At 40.1% G+C, this 19,504-nt stretch overlaps 1 protein-coding gene across 4 annotated transcripts in view; it reads right to left on the reverse strand.

Moving 5' to 3' along the window:
• apaf1 (apoptotic peptidase activating factor 1) overlaps nt 1-19,504 on the reverse strand; it is a 196,665-nt gene that overhangs the window by 51,254 nt on the left and 125,907 nt on the right. For all 4 annotated transcript variants that reach the window (XM_060842926.1, XM_060842922.1, XM_060842924.1 and 1 more), the window contains 2 exons: nt 10,950-11,069; nt 5,332-5,460 (listed from right to left, as the gene is read on the reverse strand). In XM_060842926.1, coding sequence (XP_060698909.1) covers nt 5,332-5,460; nt 10,950-11,069 — 249 coding nt within the window. The remainder of the gene's footprint in view (nt 1-5,331; nt 5,461-10,949; nt 11,070-19,504) is intronic.

Raw genomic sequence — 19,504 nt, forward strand, 5'->3', positions numbered from 1 at the left:
GGAGCGACTGGGCTTGTATACACTTGAGTTTAGAAGGACGAGAGGGAATCTGATTGAGACGTATAAGATTATTAAAGGATTGAACAGTCTGGAGGCGGGAAGCATGTTTCCGCTGATGGGTGAGTGCCGAACCAGAGGACATTGTTCTAAATGGCCTACCCCTTATTTTTAAACAGAGTTGAGGAGAAACTTCTTCACCCAGACAGTGTTGGATATATGGAATGCTTTGCCCCAGAAGGCAGTAGAGGCCAAGTCTCTGGATACTTTCAAGAAAGAGATGGATAGAGCTCTTAAAGATGGTGGAATCAAGGGTAATGGGGATAAGGCAGGAACAGGATACTGATTGTGGATGATCAGCCATGATCATAATGAACGGTGGTGCTTGCTTGAAGGGTCGAATGGCCTACTCCTGTACCTATTGTCTATTGTCATATAGCAAGAAAACCTACCCTTCGCCAACTAGTCCTTGCTGACCATGTTCCCAAACGAAGCTATTGGCTTTGACATTGTTTCCATGCTGTATGGCTCTGTCAGACACTTCGGTCCAACTAATCCATGTCGGCCATGTTACCATTTCAAATTGGTCCCATCTGCCTGTGTTTGACCCATATCCTTCCAAATATTTCCTATTCATGTATTTATTGAAATTTCTTTTAAATATTGTAACTGTACCTGTATCATCACTTCCTCTGGCAATTCATTCCACATATGAACCACACTTTGTGTAAAAAAAAACAGTTGCTCCTCATGTCCTTTTTAAGTTCCAAGAAGTACCAGGAACAGAAGTGTTAAACAGCAGAAGCTTTACTAAGCAAGTGTTCACTCTGCAGGCAGCAAGCTTAGACTAAACACTTTCCCACCCAAAATGGCCAAAGACATTATTGGTATGTGACTGGATTAAAAATGACAGTCAACTACACTTACACAAGTATACTTCAGTTGACTTAATGTCAGAGCTAGAAGAAAATGAGGACTGCAGATGCTGGAGATCAGAATCAAAAAGTGTGGTGCTGGAAAAGCACAGCAGGTCAGGCAGCATCCAAGAAGCAAGAGAGTCGATGTTTCTGACATAAGCCCCTCATCAAGAGGGGTTTTGATGAAGAGCTTATGCCTGAAACGTTGACTCTCCTGCTCCTCAGATGCTACCTGATCTGCCGTGCTTTTCCAGCACCAAACCTTTTGACCCTTAATGCCAGAGCTGACCGTTAATGGACACCAATGAATTACTCTTCCTTGCCAATAACTGGGCATCCTTGAAAATCTCAAGCAACTGAAGAATGTCAATCCTTAAGTGTGCTCTGATAAATTAATCATGTAAGTATGGATAGAAAGAGATGCTAAAGCGTTAGGGAGGGAATTCCAGGATTCTGACTCAATGACAGTGAAGGAATGATGATATGTTTCCAAATCAGGATGGTGAGTGCCTTGGAGGGGAACTTGAGGATGGTGGTGTTCCCATGTATCTGCTGTCCTCGTGATTCAGTGACAGTAACACCACTGAATGACAAGGGGTGGTGGTTAGATTGTCTTTATTTGGTCTTAGTCACAGCCTGGCATTTGTGTAGTGTGAACGTTACTTGCCACTTGTCAGGCTAAGCCGGGATATTGTACAGTTCTGAGCAAGGTCACTGGACCCAAAACGTTAATTCCGATTTCTCTGCATAGATGATGCTAATTTACAGCATCCACAGACCTTTTCGTTTTTATTTTGTCCAGATCTTGTTGTATTTGAACATGTACTGCTTCAGTATCTGAGTTGTTGTGAATGGTGCTGAACAGTGGACAATCATCAGTGAACTTCCTCAGTTCTGACCTTATAATGGAGGGAAGGTAATTGATGAAGCAGCTGAAGCCAGTTGAGCCTGAGGAACTCTTGCAGAGGTGTTCTAGAGCTGAGATAACTGACCTCCAACCACCACAGCTTTCTTTCTATGTGCCAGTTATGACTCCAACCAGTGTAGGAGGGTATCTCCCAATGCCCACTGATTCTAGTTTTACTACCAACAAGTAATACAGAATTTTGTTGTTTGTCAACCAGGACGATTGTTATCTGGTGATGGAACATGATTGACTGCTGAAAGTAAGACAGATAATATGTTTACTGTCTACATAATTTGGTCAAATAATTCCTCGATTTATGATTTATGATTTTAAAAACTGCCCAGCAATTTAAACTGCAGAATGTCATTTGAGATGTACAGGCGAAGAAAGATTCCCATGTCCATTAATGTAATTCTTTAAATTTTGTGTGTAGATCAACTATCTAGATGTCCTGGAAATTTTACTTCTTTAATATTGCAACGATAAAACCTTAAACCTGTCAAATGGCATGGGCAAATCCAAACTGGATCAACAAGCCTCAAGACAATGTCATGCTTCAGTTCTTGCAGGAAACGTCTCGAATACTCCACCAACTCGCAATTCAGCAGGTCTGAACCAGGGATGCCCAAACACTTTGCACCGATAAGCCAAAGCACAACCTTACATGGGCTCAACAACATATTTTGGAAAATTTCATACAATTGTAAAACCAATAAAGATAGTCATCACTTTTGAAGTCTTTTATTTATATTTAATGTATTATTAAAATTGGGAGCAGCTTTGGGATTGTTTGGTATCTGGCCTCCTCTGGCAGGTTGAGGGGCTGCAACATCTTAGCTGAGTTGCTGTGCACATTTACTGAGTTGCTGTGGGAGCGGCACGGTGGCACAGTGGTTAGCACTGCTGCCTCACAGCGCCAGGGACCCGGGTTCAATTCTCACCTCAGGCGACTGACTGTGTGGAGTTTGCACGTTCTCCCCGTGTCTGCGTGGGTTTGCTCCGGTTTCCTCCCACAGTCCAAAGATGTGCGGGGCAGGTGAATTGGCCATGCTAAATTGCCCATAGTGTTAGGTAAGGGGTATATGCAAGGGTATGGGTGAGCCGCCGCTTCGGCGGGTTGGTGTGGACTTGTTTGGCTGAAGGGCCTGTTTCCACACTGTAAGAAATCTAATCTAATCTTTACAGAGTTGTGCTGTGACCTGTTGCATGTTCTTTTTTAGCAAGGGGGAACAGAGAAAGAGTAAGCAGACCTGGCAGGCAATAAATGAGATGGAAGCAATTTTCTGGGAACGCACTGAGGATCTTTTCATTTTAGGTCAATGTTCATACGCGAACAATGCAGAGCCAGCAATGATACCTTGTATTCACAGTTTAGCCAACAACTGCAGCATTTGTGATTACCTCCAATTACTGCCTGTGGTACCAGTGTGGCACTGGAAATGAGCCTTTTGTCAGTCCAGGAACAGGACAGCCCCATCTCTGGGTCCAACATCACCTCCGTGCTGCTTCTACAGGCAGCAGTTCTGACTTTAGCCCCTGATTTGACATGATGCAAATCGTGGGACTGGGCGCCACCAATCAGGAATCAATGTTAGGAAATGGTAGATAAGCAGGAGGCTGGAAAAAACACAAGACAGGCAGCATCCAGAGGTGGAGAAGTCAACGTTTTGGGTGCAACCCTCCTTCTGGACTGGGAGTGGGTGTAAAGGGAGCTGCTGATAAAGGGGGTGGAGGGGACAGGGTGGTGAGGTGGGGGGATAGGTCTACACAGTTAGAGAATATGACCTGGTTGGCCGATGGGAGTAATGATTCTGGTTGGTGGCTAGAGGAAGGGTCAATGAGAGGAATGGAAGGGAGGGGGAAGGGCTGAAAAGGGAGTTGAGTGATGCGAAGGGAGGTTATTTGAAATTGGAGAACTCAGTGTTGAGTCCTCCAGGCTGTAGGCTGCCCAGGCGGAAGACGAGGTATTGTTCCACCAATTTTCAGTTTGATTCATTGTGGAGGCCAAAGATGGTCATGTCCGAAATGGAGTGTGAATGGGAATTAAAATGGGTGGCGACTGGGAGGTCAGGTCAGCCCCCGTGGGCTCAGCTGAGATGCTTGGCAAAACATTCCCTTAGTTTACATCTGGTCTCCTCACTGTAAAGACGACTGCATTGGGAACACCTGATGCAGTAAGCTAGGTTGGAGGAGAGGCAGGTGAACCTCTGTCTCATCGGGAAGAACTGTTTGGGGCCCTGGATGGAGGTGAGGGGGATGGTGTACTGGCTGGTTTTGCATCTTTTCCAGTTGCAGAAGGTAGAGAAGGGTGGGGAAGGGAAGATGTTCTTGATGGTGGGGTCTAGTTGGAGTTGGCGACAGTGTTTAAGGATGATGCGTTGGATGTGCAGACTAGTTGGGTGGTAGGTGAGGACAAGGGGGACCCTGTCTTTATTGCATTTAGAGTGCACAGGGTGAGGTTAAAGCAGTGGACTGGGAAATGCAGGATGTGCAGGATCAGCCTGTATGAAATGCTCAATCATCTATGGGCCACAGGTTGTAGTTTGTACACAACTGGTCTGAAGTAATGGCATATTTCTAACGATTACATTTGGTGAACAAAAAATTGGCTTTAAATTGTCAATATTGGTTCTGAAGCATGACCTGAAAGGTTTCTTACACTCAATGATCAGAGTTAGATTTAGTGTGATACCTGCTGATCAGTTATTTTTGCTCCTGCACTTTATGAAAACATTGGCTTTAGTTGGTGGGGGGTGGGGGCGGGGTGGAAGGGGGGGCGGGGGCGGGGTGGTTGGATGTAGGTGAGATGCTCTTCTGAGGGTTGTTACAGACACAATGGGCTGAATGGCCTCTTGCTACACTGTAGGCTTCTATGAAAATATAAAGAATTCCATGAATTCTATATATTCTGCATTTATCAAGCAATGGAATAAGCATCATTTCAATTTTAAAATTAATTGTCAGAATCTGTCAGTCTCAGCTTAGTTATGGTGTAGTCAAATACAGTGGATCTTAATCCCAATAAAACTTCAGTCTTCAGTACAGTATGATTTTTCCATTGCTAGCGCCTGACTCTTTCTACATGTCACAACATAGAACATAGAACAATACAGCACAGAACAGGCCCTTCGGCCCACGATGTTGTGCCGAACATCTATCCTAGATTAAGCACCCATCCATGTACCTATCCAATTGCCGCTTAAAGGTCGTCAATGATTCTGACTGTATTACAACATTACTGTAAGTATCAACACAAACCCCACAATAAATTATCAGATTTAATATCTGTGGAGAAAGAACTTTACCCAAGTACATGACACAGATGGAATCTCTCACAGAATTAAGTCTCATGTGCAGTCTGCATTAGTCTCAAATTATTAGGGTTACATCTCTGTGCTCTGGTTTGCAATGGAGCACCAGTCTCAAACAAGCAATTTCACATACAGAAACTAGATAACATTTAAAAAGGTACTTTTCAGCTAGGACTTGAGAATAGGAATAAGCACTAACCTTTGCACTTTTATCAGCAGAAGCTGAAGCAATTCTACTGCCATTGGGTGATGCATCACATGACAGAACTGCTGCTCCCATATGACAGCTATAGTTCTTCAGCAAATTACCGGAGTTGTAATCCCATACCTAAATGTTAAAAGTAATTTAGTATTGCGGTAACTTTGAAAAAAAGTGTAAGATTTATAATAAGATTTTATCTTGCAATAAAAATTAGAAAGCATTCTGTACCAGATCTGCACTGTCATTTAGAATTGCATAGGAATCATCATAAACATTCCCCATCTATGTTTGATAGCTCAAACTAGATTTCTGTCTGACTCAGCGCTGCTCAACAATGACTTGTACAGTTTGTTAACCCAATGTGACTCAACAATAATGTTTCACATGTCCCAAATCAGCATTTCCATATGAATAGTTTATAATATAACAGTTTTTTGCAATTCTATACACAAACATTTTGTGATTTTGTTAACTTATGAAAAGGTCACAAGCAACATATGATTAGTTACTTTATTTCAAGCATCTTTGTAAAGAAGGTTAGATGATACAGGTCATAAATAAATCTTATTCAGAATTTGAAACTTCATATAACTTTTATGGTTGTGGGTTGGAGGTTGTTCGTTAGTTCAGTTGGCTGGATGTGTGCATTGTGACACACTGTCGCTAACAGTGTGGGTTCAATGTCTGCACTGGCATGAAGGACTCTCCTTATCAACTTCTCCCCCCTCTTAAAACATGGTGACTCTCAGATTGAACCACCACCAATCTGAGAGAGCAGCCTCTGGTCTGGGAAAGTTATGACGACTTTACCTTTACTATATGATCTATTCAGTTCTTAGTGTCACTGTATCAAGCATGTATACCTTTATCTTTGGCCAGAGTAGTGTATTCCAAAATAAAGTTTTGGAACAAGTTAAATAACAGCAAACCTGAAAAGTCAGTTTGTTCTATTTTTTCCAAAATAAAATCCGCACTGTCCTGCATTTGCAGTATAAGGAATGAATAGCATATCAAGAGTCATCATTCTTAAGAGAAGGACAAATCAGCAACATCTGGAGTGCACAAATGCTCAATTAAAGGCAGAACTTAGGAAGTTTCTGTCCATATTGCCCTGCTCCTCCACAAGCCATACTACACTAGAATGTTGCTTGGAGATATTCAGCGCTCACATGCAAGGAAGAGAATGAAGTTACAGCAATTACATAATAGATATCCAATAAACTTAGCAGGAAAGTTAGAGGTTATCGAGTCAAGTGTATGTGAATTTTAAAAAGTGGTTTAAATTTTCATTATTGTCAAACTCTTCAACACAAAAAATTTACAAATTTAGTCTTATTGCTTCAGATTTAAATTATCTTTAAATGTTTACATGTTACATTTTCATCTATCTAATTCTTCTCTCTTGATTTCACTTTCTGTCCTTGACTCAACATTGAATTAAATATTGTACGTTGTGCCTCCTACTTTGAACTCTGCATATCTCAGTGATATTTCTTCAATCTGATGTATCAACAGTTTACAATGGTTCCAGATTCCCTGAACATAGTGTTGTGTCTTTGTGGCTTTCTATTTATAGTAAGGTGCAGTGGCAAAATCCATGGAAATTTTGTATGTGTAACAAATATCTAGAATATCTATTCGCCAACGACCACAAAATCCAGGTTAATCTGTAGATGACATGTTCTTTAAACTTAGTGGGTGCCAATCAAATTTTCAATGGTTCTAATGTCGGACACAGGAACACAGGCATACATGAATCTTCACATTTAACTCTGGCTTTCTTTGATCATATTCACTGCTTTTAAGTAGTACAGTTCACAAATGTAATTTCATGCCTACTCCAAAATATGGAAATCATAATGACCCAACTGAAGTTCTGAACAGCTCTGAATTTGTCAGAAGTTTTAAATGTCAATTTACTGAAATTAAGCAATGCATTTTTCATATGAATACTTTAGCATACATAGAGTATTTATTTCATACAATATCAAGAATTGCCTATAAAAGCCTCAAGATTTACTGACAACCTTCATTATTGGATGTTTTTTTGAGCAATGTTTTATTAGGTGCTGAATACATTTTGCTTAGTGGCTACTTTATTTTAACAGTGCATAAACCTATTCAATCTCATATTTACAAAGTAGCTCGTAATTATGGTTTAATTACTTTAGACAGTGTTTCATACTGTGCAGGTTCTGAATAAAATCTTGTCTAGAACATTAGAGTGGTGTTGTCAGTTAGTTCTTCTCATTATACTTTGTATGATGTAGGATAGAATCCCTTGTCTCTATCATGAAACAAGCAGAGGCAATAATTAAAAATGAGAATACTTTTGTCAGTTAGTTCTTCTCATTATGTATGCTTTGTATGAGCTAGTATAGAGTCCCTTGTCTATCATGAAACAAACAGAGGCAATAATTAACAATGAGAATATTTTTGGTATTAGCTCACCATCACCTTCTGAAGAGTAACCAGGGATGGGTAATACATGTTGGCCCAGCCTGCAATGCCCATTCACCATGAATGAATTTTGAAAGATTAAAGAGGCAGACCCTTATATTAATACAAACACTAGCAATTCACAAGCTGATTAAACTATAACCTTTGTACAGTAACTTTTATTTCTCTCTTCCTTTTGTTCCTACAGCCTACACATTAAACAACCTTTACTCAGGCTTCGAATGCTACCACAAGATGGGCCAAAACAACCTGGGTAATTTAATTTCCAGTTCATTAACCAATGCCTCAAATCATGTAGAAACACAGACATAAAGATATTGCGAATAAAATGAAGCAATTTTAAGTAGTCATGACAGTTTGCTATAAATGTCCTATTTTGTTTCTGTAAGTTACATTCGGTGTTTGCCAAATGTGGAATTCTCAATCTTAGTTGTGTTGTTACAGGCTGACAACAAGTAGAGTTCAACCAAAGGAAAATATTGAAGAAATGCTTGATTTCTTTCATGTAGATCCTCACAGCACCATAATGAAGAACTGCAGCAAACTGATCTACCTTTTTTCCTTAACCAGAGATACAGAAGGGGATCAGAAGAAATAATGCAGAAATAAATAAAAGGAAACCTCTACTGCCTTCAGAAACTGTTCAACAATCAGTACCGGACTTTACCAACAGACAAAATTGCTTCTAAATGCAATCAACTGTGTGAAATACACTGCACAAAACAAACATGCACAAAATTATCATGAATGAGTAATCGCCATGATTTTATACTAGTGCTTGGAGTATACAAAGTAGAATCTTAAATCTAAGTGTGGTTTAATAAAACAAAATTCAGGTTAATCCGAGATTCTCAATTGTGAAATACTGTCTGCAGGCACCATAAAACAGATAAGGACATAAAATATGGATAACAGTGCATATCACCTCCACAGAGAAAAATAAATGGATACTGTTATATACAGCCTAGGCAAGAGGTTAGGCAAGGAGTGTTTTTCTGAAGAGTGAGGCCATGAGGAAAAGATATTACTCATTATGAATTATTGAGTACTTTTAAATTTCTTAAACAGACGTAGAAAAAAAGCAGCAGAGCAAAAAGAAGAGCAATGTTTCAAAATCAGTAAAACTGCTTCTTTTCTCAGTTTGAACAGCCAATTTATAGCAGTGGTACACAAGACAGCAGGGTAGTTTTGATTAAGAGATCATATTACCAGAATGGAATATTCATGAAGGAATGCGAAAAAGAGTGACCCAAAATATTAATAGATGTTTATTAACTGGAATATGTTAATGGTTAGGATATCTACAGTATGAACACAGGAAGCAATTCAAGAATATTACTGGGGCGACAAGCAAAATCCATTTTACCAGATTAACAATGTAAATCATCGGGGTGTCAAAGCAATATTACTGGTTAAAAAAAGGCAGTGTACATTACATACAAAGACATTGGCATTTAAGAGAATCAAGTAAGTGATAAAAGCAAACTAAAACGTGAAAAAAATGGCAGAAAACTAAAAAATAACTTTTGAATATATATCCATAAACAAAACCTGTCAAAAAAAATCACTGGCCCACTAAAGATGATCAAGTTGGTGTCAAAGGAACAGAATAATTAAGTAATAACTTTAATGAGAAACTAGAAGTGGGAAATGGCTCCAGCAGGTATTTCTGAGAGGATCTGGATAACACGTAAGCTGAAAAAGATATGGTCACACAATGCTAGGTGTTTTTAAACTGGGAGTAATGCTCCAAACAATATACATTCATTACTCAAAATAAATGGGAACTGAAATTAATAAGTTTGCTACATTTAAGAATGGCTGTCGAGGACTAGCAGGTTACCAACTTTATTCCTCATGAAAGAAATTATGAGACAGACCTAAAAACTATACCAATGAATGTTAACCATCTACAATAGGGCATTCCATATGCTCCAGAAGCATGGTCACATACAAAACATTTAGTGTTAAGATTTGTAAAATCCAGGCTGCTCGATTTGAAATGAAATAATGGTTCCCAATTCATGACCTCCCCAAATAACAACAGAACTCAGTTTTACAGCATTTCCTTAATTTCATCAAGAGAAACATTTCCACTTCACAATTCTTTTACTTGAGCTGCATGGACGCTATAGAGGAACTTACAGAGTCATAAAGATGTACAGCATAAAAACAGACCCTTTGGTCCAACCCGTCCATGATGACCAGATATCCTAACCTAATCTAATCCCATTTGCCAGCACTTGTGGGCGGCACGGTGGTTAGCACTGCTGCCTCACAGCGCCTGAGACCCGGGTTCAATTCCCGACTCAGGTGACTGACTGTGTGGAGTTTGCACGTTCTCCCTGTGTCTGTGTGGGTTTCCTCCGGGTGCTCCGGTTTCCTCCCACAGTCCAAAGATGTGCGGGTCAGGTAAATTGGCCATGCTAAATTGCCCATAGTGTTAGGTAAGGGGTAGATGTGGGGGTGTGGGTGGGTTGCGCTTCGGCGGGTCGGTGTGGGCTTGTTGGGCCGAAGGACCTGTTTCCACACTGTAAGTAATCTAATCTAATCTAAAAAAACCCCTCTAAACCCTTCCTACTCAAAGTAGTTGATTTTTTAATTCTCGACCATGTTTCAAATTCAAATGATTAGGGTGGCCTACCCTTTGAAATCTGAGAGTTTTGGTATGAGCTCACAATAAGAGGATTAAAGTCTTTCCTGTCTCACTTTGCATTCTCTACTGGTGCTACATGAAATAGGCAGCAGTTAGTGCATTTGGGTAACCACACAACATTTAATATTCTGGTCCAATTGGCATATGCTTAAATACACCTCAAAGATGCAAATTATGGAAATGTGGAAAAAAATGACATTGGTGCAAACACTGATTGTCTTCTGAGCAGTACATGGTTACAACAAGTGCAAAGAGCATTGATAAGGTGCACCTTGTAATGAAATGTTCATACTTGGTGACAAACTAGAAAGAACAAAATTCCCCAGAATGACTTTGTCAATTTTATACATAAACAAATCAAAATAAGTAGCATAGATAGAAAACCAAATTACTTCTCCCTACACCTTTACAGTTTTATGAAAAAAACCACAACATATGTTAGCTTTATACATTTGAAGTCCAATCAAAATTACTTTTGTTTTTACTAATTATTCCTTACCTTCACAGTCCCATCAAAGGACCAGGACAGAAGTTGTGGCTCTTTCAACAGCTTGAAGTTTTTCACTTGTTCAGTGTGTCCTGTGAGGACTTTGCACTCTTCTGTGCGCCAATTCCATACCTACATTTAAAACATAGATATTAGACATGAAACTTTTCAGCATAATTTCATTTCAAGGCTTCCAATGTTCTCCACTCAAGTGGGAAATATACAGTCTTCATAGTTGATTACATTTGGACTCTTTCCCAAATTAATTTTTAAATTCATGACCACTTTCAAATGGTTGTTGAGTAACTAAAGTTAGTCACCATTACTTTTGGGTGCATCCTGATAATCTTTTCCAATTGTATTCTCTCTGCTTCTCATCTAATGCTGTGAAGTTGTTCACGGTGTAGAAAATAAGTCTTGCTAACTTTTCACTCCACAGCCAATAATAACAAAATCTACTGTTAGGAAATTCTGTACCTATGAATCCCGTTTGAAACTGCGATCTCACTTCAGGGCACCAATGCACAAACACTGCTATACACAGATAATCCGTGATCTTAGCATTAACTATAGGTGGTAGATTTCTTAGAGCTTGATGAGAATACAACAAGATGCTATATTAATGTAATTTGATTCTTCCTCCTCCAATTGTATCTCAGTAGATCCAGATTGTTTTTCTCATGAGTAAAATCAAACTTTTGATAGTTTCAACCACTTCTATTAAGTGTAGCAACGTAAGTATCAGCATTTACTGAATTGGCAATGATCATGATTTTGTAATGGTAATTACTGTGAAATCATCAGCACTCACTGTCATTACACTAAAACTAAGGAAATTCCAGAGTCTACATTAATGCTGCCAAAAGTGGAAACTACATTTCTCCTGGGTTGAGCTTTGAATTCACCCAGAATTCAACTGGAAATGTACTGAACTTGATTAGAATGCTAATCATTGTAAAGCTCCTTGAAAAAGATGTGTTCATAACAGCAGGTAAAATCAACAATTATTGTTAAAACTACCACAATGGAAGACAATAATTTTCTTTAAGGCATTTTGTTTTAAAATTAAGAAAGTCTACATTTGCTGTTTGACAGAATATTTCAATCTGATTCAAGTGGCTACTTTGTTTGATAACATTACTGTTGCTGGGAACATGGATTTATCCTTGGCTTGGTGTCAGACCCATACAGGTGTGGGGAGAGGAAACATTGGTGTCACAAAGATTGTTGGACCTTTGTGAACAGCTTTTTTCAAGGTCAGCAGCAAGGGTCGTTATTTACACCTCCTCCTGACTCCCACAGCTACCTGGACTACACCTCCTCCCACCCTGCCCCCTGTAAAAACGCCATCCCATATTCCCAATTCCTTCGTCTCCGCCGCATCTGCTCCCAGGAGGACCAATTCCAACACCGCACAGCCCAGATGGCCTCCTTCTTCAAGGACCGCAGATTCCCCCCAGACGTGATCGACGATGCCCTCCACCGCATCTCCTCCACTTCCCGCTCCTCCGCCCTTGAGCCCCGCTCCTCCAACCGCCACCAAGACAGAACCCCACTGGTTCTCACCTACCACCCCACCAACCTCCGCATACAACGTATCATCCGCCGCCATTTCCGCCACCTCCAAACGGACCCCACCACCAAGGATATATTTCCCTCCCCTCCCCTATCAGCGTTCCGCAAGGACCACTCCCTTCGTGACTCCCTCGTCAGATCCACACCCCCCACCAACCCAACCTCCACCCCCGGCACCATCCCCAGCAACCGCAGGAAATGTAAAACTTGCGCCCACACCTCCACACTCACTTCCCTCCAAGGCCCCAAGGGATCCTTCCATATCCGCCACAAGTTCACCTGTACCTCCACACACATCATCTATTGCATCCGCTGCACCCGATGTGGCCTCCTCTATATTGGTGAGACAGGCCGCTTACTTGCGGAACGCTTCAGAGAACACCTCCGGGCCGCCCGAACCAACCAACCCAATCACCCCGTGGCTCAACACTTTAACTCTCCCTCCCACACCACCGAGGACATGCAGGTCCTTGGACTCCTCCACCGGCAGAACACAACTACACGACGGCTGGAGGAGGAGCGCCTCATCTTCCGCCTGGGAACCCTCCAACCACAAGGTATGAATTCAGATTTCTCCAGTTTCCTCATTTCCCCTCCCCCCACCTTGTCTCAGTCGGTTCCCTCAACTCAGCACCGCCCTCCTAACCTGCAATCCTCTTCCTGACCTCTCCGCCCCCACCCCACTCCGGCCTATCACCCTCACCTTGACCTCCTTCCACCTATCCCACCTCCATCGCCCCTCCCCCTAGTCCCTCCTCCCTACCTTTTATCTTAGCCTGCTTGGCTCTCTCTCTCTTATTCCTGATGAAGGGCTTATGCTCGAAACGTCGAATTCTCTATTCCCGAGATGCTGCCTGGCCTGCTGTGCTTTGACCAGCAACACATTTGCAGCTGTGATCTCCAGCATCTGCAGACCTCATTTTTTACTCGTTATTTTCATTGCTGACTAGGAACTTACACTGAATTATCCAAGATAAAGGTTCCTGTTTTAAATTATTATTTGCATTCAAAAACAATTAATCAAACAATAAAGAAAAAATCTGAATGATTAAGACATATAGCACTACTCTGCATAATTTATTCTTCAGTGCTCTGACATGTCTTCAAATTGTTCTTGGTCTTTTTATAGTCTCTCACTTGTGGGACATGGCTGTTGCTAGCTGCACCAGCATTTATTGCCTGTCCCTTGTTGCCCTTGAGGAGGAGGGGGTGGGCTGCTTTATTAAACCGCTGAAGTGCATCTGCTGTCAGTGGGGAATTTGGGAATTTTGACCCAGTGACAACGAAAGCAGTCAGGATGGTGAGTGACCTGGATGGGAAATTGCAGGTAGTGGTGTGCCCATGTATCTACTGCCCTTGTCCTTCTAGATAAAAGTGGTTATAGATTTGGAAGGTGTTGTCTCAGGATCTTTGGCAAATTTCCGCAGTGCAACTTGCAGATAGTACACATGACTGCTACTGAGCATTAGTGGTAGATGAGTGGACGCTTATGGAATCATGTCTGATATCAAATACAGTTTTATTCAAAAGGATCAAAGCAATAACTTTTTAACAGTGAAACCAGAGTATTAACATAAATTTACAATCAAACATAATTGCTCATTTGGATGCATTAAAACAAAAATTAAATAGACTGCCTAAAGGGATATAGCACTTTACTCGAAAATCAGTATTCTTTTAACATTGCAGTGATGCAGATTTGGTATATAGGCATATCAATCAAATTTATGTACGCAATAAACTGCTGAGGGTGTCAATGTCCATTTAATTTCTCCAAACATGGAGGCTGCCTACATTAGACATAGTGTACAAGCTAGTGGGAATTTCTGATGTTACATATCGATAAAGAAATGGGATTGCACAAAAGCAGATTGAAAGTCCAGTGCCATTTTATTCACTCTGAATTCACATTAACACCATTATAAAGGGAGCGTAGGTCAAACGTGCCCTTCAGAATGTTTCTAGCTGTAAACAACAGCTAGATTCTGGAATGAATCCGAACTAAACAAATCAGATCTAAAATATAAAATTTAGAATAGGGTTGATTTTGTATAAAATCTTAGACTACTGCATTAAACCTTTTGATTACTGCATAGTTTTGGGAACCCCATTTGCTTGGTTGGGTCTATCATAGGAGTTTCACATTTAATGGCAACACCACTGCTGAAACTCCTATAGTCAACATCCTGGGGGTTACCACTTACAAGGAACTGATCTGGACTCACTATATAGATACAGTGGCGACAACAGCAGGTCAGAGGCTAGAAATTCTGCAGTGAGTAATTCATCTCTTGACTCCCCAAAGCCTGTTCACCATGCACAAGCTGGGGCTTTGTTGGAATACCCCATTTGCCTGGTTGGGTGCAGCTCTAACAACACTCAGGAGACTTACGACGATCCAGGACAAAATGGCCCACCTGATTGGCATCACATACACAAACATCTACTTCCTCTACCACCAACAGTCAATGGCTGCAGTGTGTACAAACTATAAGATGCACTGCAGAAATTTTCCAAGGCTCCTTAAGCATCACCTCCAAACCCAGTACCACTACCATCTCGCAGGCCAAGAGCAGTAGATACATGAGAACCACTACCTGCAAGTGAGCCATTCATTATCCTGATATTGAAATCTAGCTCCATTCCTTTAGTGTTCCTGGTCAAAATCCTGGACTCCCTCCCTAATAGCATTGTGGGTGGACCTATACCAAACAGATACAGGAAGGTGGCTCACCACCACCTTCACAAGGGAAACCAGGTTGGGCAATAAATGCTGTATCTTTTGTGTTGTATCTTTTCTAGTGTTTGTTCATGTAGTAAGCCATTAACTACAGCGTTATAATTTTTTAGGAATACCAAAATATTTCAAACTCCATTGAAGAATGTTTGAGGGTTTAAACTTTCTTCCATTAACTTATATATTTTCATTTTTGTGCTTTTGACAATTGTCCCAATTTTTTATGGAGATAATGAAAAACAAAAGAGCTTTCTGCCACTCATTTAACAATGCTGGAAGACTCGCTCTGGCAAACTTAAGAGAAAGTGTCATTAGAGACCTTATAACTGAAAGCCAGTTCAGGAGTTCACAGGGGACTAAGGGATCAGACTCACCTATTAATGGGCATTATGACTTAGTAAAATGGGAGAAGCAAGCCCATTGTGCAAACTGGGAATGACTTTAGATTGTGCTGACAAGACTGCAATTCTCAAGAAATTATGCAATAAATTATATATGCTATGCAGAATTATTGACTGCATCAAGAGTTACCTTTTTCATAGATTGTTATTATGGATGTTAGTTTCAGTTTGAATACTGAAATTCTGTGTGATTCAAGTTGATCAAGGGGACCCAAATCTTTTTAAAAGTTTGCGTCTCTCTGGGGATCGTACCAAAACACATCTGACTAAAATCTGGAAACATAATACAGTCTACTGATTTTCTGATAACAGTTATACCACTGAGGGGGCAAAAGAAAATCAGGAAGAATATGTCAGTAGACAGATGAAGTAATGTTACTAGAGAACGATGGATAGAATTTCTCCTTACTGTCTGTGGATATGCACTCCATAACAGAGGCCTCTCAAAATCTCAGTGCTTGCTCGGAAAATTGAACAAAACTCTAGAATATCTAACTTTCTATCTTATTGACTCTGACTGGATACATTCTTTGGTAACACTGATTCCTGACGTCTAAATATTATACATCTATATTGCATCCCTGGGCTTCACTGTCTGCCAAATATTCACCCAGCTAACTTTAAAAGCTAATTGTTTTTACTGTGCACATGAATTTCCAAAGATATTTCATAAAGCGACATACAATTGACCATGCCAGATAAATTGAAACCCATGGAACAAAAGATGATGCCAAAATGTATACAAAGGTGGCTGAGCAACAGTCTCCGAGCTGTTTAGTGAACTGGAGAAAGACATTTCGTCATTCTCCAAGATTTGATACTAGAAGGACTGGTTTTCTTGGTTTCAGATGGTAGACTGCTTAATGAGGTTTGATCACATGGAATACAGGGCGAATTAGCCATTTGGATACAAAATTAGCTGGAAGGTAAGAGACAGAAGGTGGTGATGGAAGTTACAAGCTTTCAGACTGGAGGTTTGTGACCAGTGGTGTGCTACGAGGATTGGTGCTGGGTCCACTGCTTTCTGTCATCTACATTCAAGATTCGTATTTGAACATAGCAGGTATGGTTAGCAAATTTGCAAATGACACCAAAATTGGTGGTGCAGTGGGCAGCGAAGAAGGTAACCTCAAGAGTTACACGGCACGTTGATCAGATAAGCTGATAGGGTAAAGAGTGGAGTTTTATCTAGATAAATGTGAGGTGTTACATTTTGGTAGGACAAATCAAGGTAGGACTTATACACCTAATGGTAATGTTCCTGGGGAGTGTTGCCAAACAAACAGACTTTGGAGTACAGGCTCACAGTTCCTTGAAAGTGGAGTCACAGGTAGATTGGATAATGAAGGTGGCGTTTGGTATACTTGCCTTTATTGGTCACTGCATTAAGTATAGGAGTTGGGAGGTCATATTACAGCGGGAGAGGACATTGGTTAGACCACTTTTTGAATACTGATTAATTCTGGTCTCCTTGCTATAGGAAGGCTATTTTTAAACCTGAAAGTGTTCAAAAAAGACTTATCAGGATATTGCCAGGATTGGAGGGTTTGAATTATAGGGAGAGGTTAAATAGGCTGGGGTTATTGCCCCTAGAGTGTTGGAGGCTAAGGGGTGACCCTATAGAGGTTTATAAAATCATACGGGCATGGATATGGTAAATAGTCAAGGTCTTTCAGGGTAGGGGGATCCAAAACTAGAGGGAACAGATTTAAGTGAGAAGGGAAAGATTTAAATGGGACCTAAGGGGCAATGTTTTAATGCAGATGATGGTGCATGTATATATAGAATGAACTGCCAGAGATAGTGGTGGAGGCTGTACAATAACAACATTTAAAAACAGCTGGATGGATAATAGAATAGGAAGCATTTGGATATGGGCTAAATGCTGGAAAACGGGACTAGATTATTTTTTGATATCTGGTCAGCATGGGTCTGTTTCCGTGCTGTACATCTCTATGACTCAACATATATTACTATGATATTGGTAAAATAGGGACCGTCAATTTTCTGCTTCAATCATCTGAATTCAATACTTGGGACCTTTATTGACTAAAATGGCTTTCAAAACAAAAAGAGAAAAAGAATGACTTAAGATGGCCACAGGAATCAGCTGACCATAGATTCAGCCACCTTATGATAACCATCAATATACAAGAACAAATATGAGCCAAAAATAACGTCTTTATTAAAGGGTATTACAACTCACATCACAACACAAGAATGATAAGAATGACCTCAGCAACTTTGTGAACAGGAATCATTTAACTGCCTTCCCAGCCTTTCCCTCCATTCGTAACACCCATGATTTTCTTTCCTGTCTGTGTCCATAAGGAGTAGTTTTTAAGAGGATTACAGCTTTAATTAATAGATTATAACATAATGGTTTATCATTCTTTACATCACTCCTTACCTGTCGCACGAGTCTAATTACTTAACAATATGACCATTTATTACAAGTACAGAAACCTAGTTGTGATTTCTGTCAACCTGGTTCTAAATGACAGGTAATTTGGGGAACCTTTTGTACTTTTTAAAAAAAAAGTTGAAACTTTTCTGACAACTCGATTTCCAGAGCACTGGCCCAGTGAGACACGCTGTATTGGAGATAATAGGTAGCCATCAACAACTTATCCAGCTTGGAAAAACAATAAAGCCAGATATAGGAATACACAAATAAACTGTATATTAGGAACATGCTTTGGCAGAGCAGTAGAAATAGAGTTTTTTAACAGCAGAATTGGAAGACTCTCTCCTTGCTTTCACTCAATGAGAGATCAAATTTGAGGAACATCCATTTACCAAGAACTTGAGGCCATCTGTAATATTCACTAATGATGCCGAGGATACAAAGCATTAATTAAACAATTGTGGTCTCAGGTTAAAGTTCTCAAGGTAAAAGATCTCATGCACTCTTATTTGAAAGACTAGACAGAAGAATTGTAAACCAAGAACTCAAAGTTTGCTGGATATCTCAAATAATTCAAACACATCAAACAAGTCAAGAGATCAAAGTTATAGCCAGAAAGTAATCAATCATTTTATATACATTGGGAAAAAAATTCAACACTAAATCAGACTAAAACAGTAATTTAACAGTTTTAAATTAAACTTGTAAATGAAAGAAACTGTGACCATACAAAAAGTAGTAACAATTAGCAGCAACTTCTGAATACAATTTTTATTGGGAAAAACACTACGTAATATTCTTAATTTGCTGTTCTGAAACATGAGGCATGGAATCAGAATAGAATTTTTAACTCGTCAACCAGTAATTATGTTGTAAATAGGGATTCAATTTTAGAAAGGAAATCACATATGTTTACAAGCATGCTTACACCAAGCCCACAATGTTAGATGGTGTTGCACTTAAAAGAATGAGCGTTAGAGATAAAGTCACAACACACAGCTGTAAGTCCTTGATGTGCATAATTTAAGAGCGACTGTTGAATTATTGAACTGATAAATTTATCTTTTGAAGTGGAGGAGGATGGCATAATTTTCCTTCCTGGGATGAAGATATTGCCTACCTTTGCTTGTGGGAACATTCCCCAACCCAAAAAATTGTCTTCTGGCACACACTATTTGTGTACATAGGGGGGAATGTTAATAACTTTGCAGTTGACACCAAAATTGGAAGTGTAGTGGACAGCAAAGGTTACCTTTGAATACAATGGGATCTTGATCAGATAGGCCAATGGGCTGAGGAGTGGCAGATGGAGTTTAATTTAGGTATATGTGAGGTGCTGCATTTTGGAAAAGCAAATCAGAGCAGGACTTATACACTTAATGGTAAAGTCCTGGGGAATGTTACTGAATAAAGAGACCTTGCAGTGCAGGTTCATAGTTCCTTGAAG

The sequence above is a fragment of the Hemiscyllium ocellatum genome, chromosome 23 (genome assembly GCF_020745735.1).
Source record: "Hemiscyllium ocellatum isolate sHemOce1 chromosome 23, sHemOce1.pat.X.cur, whole genome shotgun sequence".
Classification (NCBI taxonomy): Eukaryota; Metazoa; Chordata; class Chondrichthyes; order Orectolobiformes; family Hemiscylliidae; genus Hemiscyllium; species Hemiscyllium ocellatum.